General features: G+C 43.4%; 1 protein-coding gene across 1 annotated transcript; it reads left to right on the plus strand.

Moving 5' to 3' along the window:
- Window positions 1-512: 512 nt before the first annotated feature.
- tekt4 (tektin 4) lies at window positions 513-10636 on the plus strand. Its single transcript, XM_083521942.1, has 6 exons — window positions 513-1724; window positions 3496-3566; window positions 8874-9017; window positions 9143-9365; window positions 10002-10156; window positions 10266-10636. The coding sequence occupies exons 1-6, from the start codon at window positions 1233-1235 to the stop codon at window positions 10477-10479; spliced, it is 1299 nt and encodes a 432-aa protein (XP_083378068.1). The 5' UTR covers window positions 513-1232; the 3' UTR covers window positions 10480-10636.
- The last annotated feature ends 679 nt before the right edge of the window (window positions 10637-11315 follow it).

Genomic DNA, 11315 nt, shown 5'->3' on the forward strand with positions numbered 1-11315 from the left:
CTTTGTGTCATGCTGGAGCTGGATTAAGTCTCCTAGTTCAAGTGAAGGGGAAATTTTATGCTACAACATCCAGACATTCTACACAATCATGTGCTTCTGACTTTGTGGGAACAGTTTGGAGAAGAACCACATCTGGGTGGAAAAAAATGGGTGTCTGACAACTTTTGGACAAACCATCGAATAGTATCTGAAGGTGATTATTTTTATTCTGATAAAAACTTTCAAGGTTTTTAACCTTTTTATAAATTCAAGATGTTGAAAGAATGAAAAAATGGGTGAGTAGAAACATAAGTGATTTCTTCAGTCTAAGTTATCTAAAAGATGTCTAGACGAATGAGTCAGAATGTGTCCAAAACAGCAGATCTTTTGGGGTATGCAGTGGTACCCAAAGTCCTCCAAGGAAGAACATATGATGAAGATCATAGTTGCTTGAGACTCATTGATGAAAAAAGGATAATAGTTTTCTGGTCTAGTTCAGAAGATCTCCTGTACCACAAAAAGCTATAAAAAAAAAAAAAAAAAAGATCTGAGCATGATGCATATGGGGCTGTGTATCTGCAGTGCGGTCAGAAATCCAGGGCAGACCCCTGAACACCACCCAAAGCTTCTACAGAGGACATGTGGGCACCAGAGTTGGAACATTGAGCAATGAAAGAAGGTGGCCTGGTCTGATTAATCACAGAGATGGCCACAGGATGCACTGTAGGAAAAAGGTAAGATGATGGAAGCTGTATAATGCTCTGGGTGATGTTCTGCTTGAAAACCTTTGTGGATGTTGCTTTGATGTTGCACCAACTTGTCCATTGATGCACACTTCCAATGAAGACTGTGTCCCCTAACAGCAGTGTCCTCGTTCTTTAGTATAACTAACTCTCCTTGCACATCCACACTACAACACACCGTCCAAGGAACATGACTTCAAGGTGTTCCACAGACTCTTCCAAAGAAGTTCCACAGATCTCGAAAGATCCACCTCCGCACACCTTCACAGATCCTTTGCAGGCACATTAATGTAATGAATGAAATATGAGCCACAACACACAAGCAGCAGGTCAACTTCAGTGTGGAGTTGAATGTCCTTGTAACCATGGTAACCGGTTTCTAGGCAACAGAGTAAACACAAACACTTGGTGAACGCCTTCGCAGGTGGTCGCGGATGAAACCTCAGTATCTCGGTGACATCGTATTGACTCAGGAGTTTGATACTGAGAAAAATCTCTCCTGTGACTAAAATGTCTTCTCAGCTTCTGCCGGCGCACGAGGAGGATGAAATCCTGGAGCGGACGCGCTACTCCGGCACTTCCGGCGGCCTCGCGACAGCCGGCTACCGTTCGGCCAAGTACACGCCGCACGAGTGGCTCGAGAACGCGCGCGCCGCGCTGCACCGCGCCGCCGCAGAGACCGCGGGTGCCGAGCGCGTACGGGGAGCGGGCCGGGTGGCGCGCACGGAGACCGAGGCCGCGGCCGCGCAGCGGCAGTACGACGCCACCAGGCACCTGGGTGCGCGCCTGCAGGACGTCCACGCGCGGAGGTCGGAGCTCGAGCGGCACGTCGGGCGCCTGCTGAGCGACACCGAGCGGCTCGCGACGCTCAAGCGGAGGCTGGAGAGGGCGCTGCACGCGACCGAGATCCCGTTCGCCATCGCCGCGGACAACCTCACGTGCAGAGAGAGGCGCTCCGGTCCCGAGCTCGTGCAGGACCGCGTGGAGGAGGAACTTCTCAAAGTAGCTGCTTTACTACTTATTATCCTTAATGACTGCTTATTAACCTTTATAACGGGCTGTTAACCGCAATAATGAGTTATTTGTCCCTCAGTGACTCGTCATTAATGACTAGTTATTTATCGCTCAATGACTAACTATTACCCTCACTGACGAGCTATTAACTAATTATTAACCTTAATAATGGATCAATTAACAGCACTAATAGTTTATTAACCCTAACGATTATTTATTATTATTACTTCACTGACCAATTACAGATCTCACTGACTAGTTATTAACCTCACTGACTAGTTATTACCCTCACTGACTAGTTATTAACCTTTACTGACTAGTTATGTATTTTACTGACTAGTTATTAACCTCACTTACTAGTTATTAATCTTACTGACTAGTTATGTATCTTACTGACTAGTTATTAATCTTTTCTGACTAGTTATGTATCTTACTGACTAGTTATGTATCTTATTGACTAGTTAATAACCTCACTGACTAGTTATTAATCTTTTCTGACTAGTTATGTATCTTACTGACTAGTTATGTATCTTATTAACTAGTTATTAACCTCACTGACTAGTTATTAATCTTTTCTGACTAGTTATGTATCTTACTGACTAGTTATTAACCTCACTGACTAGTTATTAACTTTAATATTGGGGTATTAACCTCACTGACTAGTTATAAACCTCGTTGACTAGTTATTACCCTCAGTAAGAAGTTATTGACATTAATACATAGTTATTTATTTTCTACTAATTAAATATTTAACTCACTGACTAGTTATTAACCTCACTAATAATTATATGCTTTCACTGACTAGTTATTACCCTCACTGACTAGTTATTAACCTCACTGACTAGTTATGTATCTTACTGACTAGTTATTAACCTCACTGACTAGTTATGTATCTTACTGACTAGTTATTAACCTCACTGACTAGTTATGTATCTTACTGACTAGTTATTAACCTCACTGACTAGTTATGTATCTTACTGACTAGTTATTAACCTCACTTACTAGCTATTAATTTTTCTGACTAGTTATGTATCTTACTGACTAGTTATGTATCTTACTGACTAGTTATTAACCTCACTGACTAGTTATTAATCTTTTCTGACTAGTTATGTATCTTACTGACTAGTTATGTATCTTACTGACTAGTTATGTATCTTACTGACTAGTTATTAACCTCACTGACTAGTTATTAACTTTAATATTAGGGTATTAACCTCACTGACTAGTTATAAACCTCGTTGACTAGTTATTACCCTCAGTAAGAAGTTATTGACATTAATACATAGTTATTTATTTTCTACTAAATAAATATTTAACTCACTGACTAGTTATTAATCTTTTCTGACTAGTTATGTATCTTACTGACTAGTTATGTATCTTACTGACTAGTTATTAACCTCACTGACTAGTTATTAATCTTTTCTGACTAGTTATGTATCTTACTGACTAGTTATGTATCTTACTGACTAGTTATTAACCTCACTGACTAGTTATTAACTTTAATATTGGGGTATTAACCTCACTGACTTGTTATAAACCTCGTTGACTAGTTATTACCCTCAGTGAGAAGTTATTGACATTAATACATAGTTATTTATTTTCTACTAATTAAATATTTAACTCACTGACTAGTTATTAACCTCACTAATAATTATATGCTTTCACTAACTAGTTATTAACCTGGCTAGTTATTAGCTTTAATTAGGTGAGGTGAGGTTAATAACTATTAACCTCACACATGTTGAATTATTTATAACAGGAAGTGGAGCTGATTAAGAGCATCCAGGCTCTGCTGAAGAAAACTTTGGATCAAACTGTCAGCCAGATCAGGTAATTATTAACATGAAACTAACCAGAGCCTAACTAGAGCCTAACCTGAACCTAACCTGAGCCTAACCTGAGCCTAACCTAAACCTAACCTGAACCTAACCTGAGCCTAACCTGAACCTAACCTGAGCCTAACCTTGTGCTAACCCAACCTGAACCTAACCTCATCCTAACCCAACCTGAACCTAACTTTATCCTAAACCAACCTGAACCTAACCTCATCCTAACCCAACCTAAACTTAACCTTATCCAAACCCAACCTGAACCTAACCTCATCCTAACCCAACCTGAACCTAACCTTATCCCAACCCAACCTGAACCTAACCTCATCCTAACCCAACCTGAACCTAACCTCATCCTAACCCAACCTGAACCTTACCTTATTCTAACCCAGCCTGAACCTAACCTTATCCTAACCCAACCTGAACCTTACCTTATCCTAACCCAACCTGAACCTAACCTCATCCTAACCCAACCTGAACCTAAACTTATCCTAACCCAACCTGAGCCTAACCTGAACCTTACCTTATCCTAACCTCACCTAACCCAACCTGAGCCCAACCTGAACCTAACCTTATCCTAACCCAACCTGAACCTAACCTCATTCTAACCCAACCTGAACTTAACCTAATCCTGACCCAACCTGAACCTAACCATATCCTAACCCAACCTGAACCTAACCTAATCCTAACCCAACCTGAACTTAACCTTACCTTATCCTAACCCAACCTGAGCCTAACCTGAACCTTACCTTATCCTAACCCAACCTGAACCTAACCATATCCTAACCCAACCTGAGCCTAACCTGAACCATATCTTATCCTAACCCAACCTGAACCTAACCTTACCTAACCCAACCTGAGCCCGACCTGAACCTAACCTTATCCTAACCCAACCTGAACCTAACCTCATCCTAACCCAACCTGAACTTAACCTTATCCTAACCCAACCTGAAACTAACCTTATCCTAACCCAACCTGAACCTAACCTCATCCTAACCCAATCTGACTAGTTATGTATCTTACTGACTAGTTATGTATCTTATTGACTAGTTATTAACCTCACTGACTAGTTATTAATCTTTTCTGACTAGTTATGTATCTTACTGACTAGTTATTAACCTCACTGACTAGTTATTAACTTTAATATTGGGGTATTAACCTCACTGACTAGTTATAAACCTCGTTTATAATCCTAACCCAACCTGAACCTAACCTGAACCTTACCTTATCCTAACCCAACCTGAGCCTAACCTGAACCTTACCTTATCCTAACCCAACCTGAACCTAACCATATCCTAACCCAACCTGAGCCTAACCTGAACCATATCTTATCCTAACCCAACCTGAACCTAACCATATCCTAACCCAACCTGAGCCTAACCTGAACCATATCTTATCCTAACCCAACCTGAACCTAACCTTACCTAACCCAACCTGAGCCCGACCTGAACCTAACCTTATCCTAACCCAACCTGAACCTAACCATATTCTAACCCAACCTGAGCCTAACCTGAACCATATCTTATCCTAACCCAACCTGAACCTAACCTTACCTAACCCAACCTGAGCCCAACCTGAACCTAACCTGAGCCTAACCTGAACCTAACCTGAGCCTAACCTTGTGCTAACCCAACCTGAACCTAACCTTATCCTAACCCAACCTGAACCTAACCTCATCCTAACCCAACCTGAACCTAACCTCATCCTAACCCAACCTGAACCTAACCTCATCCTAACCCAACCTGAACCTAACCTCATCCTAACCCAACCTGAACTTAACCTTATCCTAACCCAACCTGAACCTAACCTCATCCTAACCCAACCTGAACCTAACCTCATCCTAACCCAACCTGAACCTAACCTCATCCTAACCCAACCTGAACCTAACCTCATCCTAACCCAACCTGAACCTAACCTCATCCTAACCCAACCTGAATTTAACCTTATCCTAACCCAACCTGAACCTTACCTTATCCTAACCCAGCCTGAACCTTACCTTATCCTAACCCAACCTGAACCTTACCTTATCCTAACCCAACCTGAACCTAACCTTATCCTAACCCAACCTGAGCCTAACCTGAACCTTACCTTATCCTAACCCAACCTGAACCTAACCTTACCTAAACCAACCTGAACCTAACCTTATCCTAACCCAACCTGAACCTAACCTCATCCTAACCCAACCTGAATTTAACCTTATCCTAACCCAACCTGAACCTTACCTTATCCTAACCCAGCCTGAACCTTACCTTATCCTAACCCAACCTGAACCTTACCTTATCCTAACCCAACCTGAACCTAACCTTATCCTAACCCAACCTGAGCCTAACCTGAACCTTACCTTATCCTAACCCAACCTGAACCTAACCTTACCTAACCCAACCTGAACCTTACCTTATCCTAACCCAACCTGAACCTAACCTCATCCTTACCCAACCTGAACTTAACCTTATCCGAACCCAACCTGAAACTAACCTTATCCTAACCCAACCTGAACCTTACCTTATCCTAACCCAACCTGAACCTAACCTTATCCTAACCCAACCTGAACCTTACCTTATCCTAACCCAACCTGAACCTAACCTTACCTAACCCAACCTGAACCTTACCTTATCCTAACCCAACCTGAACCTAACCTCATCCTTACCCAACCTGAACTTAACCTTATCCGAACCCAACCTGAAACTAACCTTATCCTAACCCAACCTGAACCTAACCTCATCCTAACCCAACCTGAACTTAACCTTATCCTTATCCCAACCCAACCTTATCCTAACCCAACCTGAACCTAACCTGAACCTTACCTTATCCTAACCCAACCTGAACCTAACCTGAACCTTACCTTATCCTAACCCAACCTGAGCCTAACCTGAACCTAACCATATCCTAACTCAACCTGAGCCTAACCTGAACCATATCTTATCCTAACCCAACCTGAACCTAACCTTACCTAACCCAACCTGAACCTAACCTGAACCTAACCTGAGCCTAACCTTGTGTTAACCCAACCTGAACCTAACCTCATCCTAACCCAACCTGAACCTAACCTTATCCTAACCGAACCTGAACCTAACCTCATCCTAACCCAACCTGAACTTAACCTTATCCTAACCCAACCTAAACCTAACCTCATCCTAACCCAACCTGAACCTAACCTTATCCTAACCCAACCTGAGCCTAACCTTGTGCTAACCCAACCTGAACCTAACCTCATCCTAACCCAACCTGAACCTAACCTTATCCTAACCGAACCTAAACCTGAACCTAACCTCATCCTAACCCAACCTGAACCTAACCTCATCCTAACCCAACCTGAACTTAACCTTATCCTAACCCAACCTGAACCTAACCTCATCCTTACCCAACCTGAACCTAACCTTATCCTAACCCAACCTGAACCTAACCTCATCCTAACCCAACCTGAACCTAACCTCATCCTAACCCAACCTGAACCTAACCTCATCCTAACCCAACCTGAACTTAACCTTATCCTAACCCAACCTGAACCTTACCTTATCCTAAACCAGCCTGAACCTTACCTTATCCTAACCCAACCTGAACCTTACCTTATCCTAACCCAACCTGAACCTAACCTCATCCTAACCCAACCTGAACCTAACCATATCCTAACCCAACTTGAGCCTAACCTGAACCATATCTTATCCTAACCCAACCTGAACCTAACCTTACCTAACCCAACCTGAGCCCAACCTGAACCTAACCCTATCCTAACCCAACCTGAGCCTAACCTGATCCTAACCCAACCTGAACCTAAATCAACCTAAACCTAACCTGAACCTAACCCAACCTGAACCTAACCCAACCTGAGCCTAACCTGATCCTAACTCAATCTGAGCCTAACCTGAACCTGAACCTAAATCAACCTGAGCCTAACCTGAACCTAACCCAACCTGAACCTAAATCCACCTGAACCTAACCCAACCTGTACCCAACCTGAACCTAACCCAACCTGAGCCTAACCTGAACCTAACCTTATCCTAACCCAACCTGAGCCTAACCTTGTGCTAACCCAACCTGAACCTAACCTCATCCTAACCCAACCTGAACCTAACCATATCCTAACTCAACCTGAGCCTAACCTGAACCATATCTTATCCTAACCCAACCTGAACCTAACCTTACCTAACCCAACCTGAACCTAACCTGAACCTAACCTGAGCCTAACCTTGTGCTAACCCAACCTGAACCTAACCTCATCCTAACCCAACCTGAACCTAACCTCATCCTAACCCAACCTGAACTTAACCTTATCCTAACCCAACCTAAACCTAACCTCATCCTAACCCAACCTGAACCTAACCTTATCCTAACCCAACCTGAGCCTAACCTTGTGCTAACCCAACCTGAACCTAACCTCATCCTAACCCAACCTGAACCTAACCTTATCCTAACCGAACCTGAACCTAACCTCATCCTAACCCAACCTGAACCTAACCTCATCCTAACCCAACCTGAACTTAACCTTATCCTAACCCAACCTGAACCTAACCTCATCCTTACCCAACCTGAACCTAACCTTATCCTAACCCAACCTGAACCTAACCTCATCCTAACCCAACCTGAACCTAACCATATCCTAACCCAACTTAAGCCTAACCGGAACCATATCTTATCCTAACCCAACCTGAACCTAACCTTACCTAACCCAACCTGAGCCCAACCTGAACCTAACCCTATCCTAACCCAACATGAGCCTAACCTTATCCTAACCCAACCTGAACCTAAATCAACCTAAACCTAACCTGAACCTAACCCAACCTGAACCTAACCCAACCTGAGCCTAACCTGATCCTAACTCAATCTGAGCCTAACCTGAACCTGAACCTAAATCAACCTGAGCCTAACCTGAACCTAACCCAACCTGAACCTAAATCCACCTGAACCTAACCCAACCTGTACCCAACCTGAACCTAACCCAACCTGAGCCTAACCTGAACCTAACCCAACCTGTAACTAACCTGAACCTAACCCGAACCTGAGCCTAACCTGAACCTAACCCAACCTGAACCTAACCTGAACATAACCCAAATTGAGCCTAACCTGAACCTAACCCAACCTGTACCTAACCTGAACCTAACCCGAACCTGAGCCTAACCCAACCGGAACCTAACCTGAACCCAACCTGAGCCTTACATGGATCTGCTTAATCTAGTTATAATTTACCCTGATTATGGAGAACGTGGATATGGAGCCTGATTAAAGCTTCATTCATTGTGTGTGTGTGTGTGTGTGTGTGTGTGTGTGTGTGTGTGTGTGTGTGTGTGTGTGTGTGTGTGTGTGTGTGCAGCCAAAACAGGAGTGTTCAGCAGGTCCTGGAGCTCGACTGGTCTGATAAACATGAGGCCTACATTCTGGATGATGAGTGTGGACGCTATCGCAGCACAAGTACAAACACACAACATCACGCTAACTCGGCTACAGCACAACACCAGTGAGACACACACACACACACACACACACACACACACACACACACACATCACTTGTAGATAATCAAATTATAAAGCTAAGTGTCCTCTCGTGTGTGTGTGTGTGTGTGTGTGTGTGTGTGTGTAGTGTGTGTGATGTAGATGGCTGGATGAGCTTCACTCAGAGGAACGTGGCTCAGGCTGAGCAGGAGGAGGAGGCGAGTGCGGCGATGTGTGTGTTGTGTGAGCGTGTGCTGCAGGAGACCGCTGAGGATCTTCAGGCACAGTGCAACGCTGTAAACGAAGCCTTCACACAGCACTGCCACGAGCTCACACACGCCAAGAGCCTGCTGGAGCTTCAGCTTACACAGGTATCACACACACACACGCAATCCAGCAATGTTCAGCAATATGTAGAACACAAAGCACATGGAGATCTTGGAGAACATAAAAAGAAGGAAGAACACTGAGAATACAAATATCATGGAAAACCCAGAGAACATGGAGAAGACAGAGAGCACCAAAAACAAGTAGAACACAGAGAACATGCAAAGCACGTATATCATGAAGAACCTGAAATAAAGAAAGTAGGTAGAATGTGACGCATACAGAGAGCCTGAAGAGTTGGGAGAACATGAAAAAGACTGAGAACATAAGAGTATGAAGAACTCAAAGATCAAAGAGAGCATGAAGATCCTGGAGAATAAATTCTAAAGAAGAGTGGAAACATGAAGATCATGGAGCTCATAAAAAAATAGAACATGAAGAGTATGAAGAACAACGGGGACATGAAGATCACGAAGAGCATGAAGAACCTGAAGAACATGAAGAGTACAGAAAACATAAAGAACGTGGAGCTGATGCTAAATGAATGATTATAGCAGATTTACAGAAGTCTAGAATTGGCTTAACTTGGCTTTTGTTTATGTAACTTTGTGTGTGTGTGTGTGTGTGTGTGTGTGTGTGTGTGTGTGTGTGTGTGTGTGTGTGTGTGTGTGTGTGAGCAGGTCCTTGAGCAGATCGGTTCTCAGGAGAGGAACATCAGCTCTCTGCAGCAGGCCGTGTTTGATAAAGAGGCTCCTCTGCGTGTGGCTCAGTCACGACTGCACTCCAGAGCACAGAGACCCAACATGGAGCTGTGCAGGGACCTGCCTCAGATCAGGTACACACACACACACACACACACACACACACACAACATCACCACTGGTAGTTATTTTAGCATTTCCTCAGTTTACAATGTTAAAATGTGTGTGTGTGTGTTTGTGCAGTCTCCTCAGCGAGGTGGACCAGATCTCGGCAGGTGTATGTGCTCTGCAGCAGCAGTTGCATGAGGCGCTCGGTTCTCTCACTCGGCTGGAGGAAACCAGAATGCTGCTGGAGAAGGACATCGGCTGTAAAACTCACTCGCTGCTCATCGACCGTGAGAAGTGTTTAAAACACCGCACACTGTATCCCACCGTGCTCATACTGTCCGGATACTGACACACACACACACACACACACACACACACACACACACACACACACACACACACACACGTCAGAGAAGTCGTCAAGGTTCTGCTGTGTTACCTTCTAGTTTGTCCTATTTTTTGTCTTACAGGGTGATTAATAAACCTGATCATTACTATGAGAATGAGACAGAGGTGTGGTCTCTCTGTGTGTGTGTGTGTGTGTGTGTGTGTGTGTGTGTGTGTGTGTGTGTGTGTGTGTGTGTGTGTGTGTGTGTGTGTGTGTGTGTGAGGTTCAGTAAAGGCCAACTTACTTTTTTGTTAGTCTTAAAAGAAGAGGTGTGACTTTCTGTGTCAGTGTAATAAACCAAGACATGGCAACCCTGCATCAGTTTATAGATGAAGGTGTGGTCTGGCCTCTGTGTGGGTATGTGTGTATCAGTTTTATAGAAGGAGGTGTGGCCTTTGTGTGTCAGCTTTATGAAAGGAGGTGTGGCCTGACCTCTATGTGTAAAACAACATAAACAACACAAAGCTATACAACAGAAAAAAACAGAGTTAAGGACTAGTAAGTGTCCTCGCCACATAAAGTGCATCGTGTGCAACCTGGTACAAACAGTGCAAGACAACAAGAGACAGTTTAGGACAAATACACAAAACACAAAATAGCGCCACCAGTAAACCTACTGTTTATTATACAGTGGTACCTTAACCTACGATTTTAATTTGTTTAATTGAAAATACTTAAAATTGCATTAATCCGTTCCAACCCTCAAAATGACACCCCATTTTATTTTTTATGTTATTAAAATAGGAAAATACATTTCTAAATAACAAATCTTGTATAAAAACATAATAGAAAGAGTA

This window comes from Silurus aristotelis (genome assembly GCF_946808225.1).
Source record: "Silurus aristotelis genome assembly, chromosome: 20".
NCBI lineage: Eukaryota > Metazoa > Chordata > Actinopteri > Siluriformes > Siluridae > Silurus > Silurus aristotelis.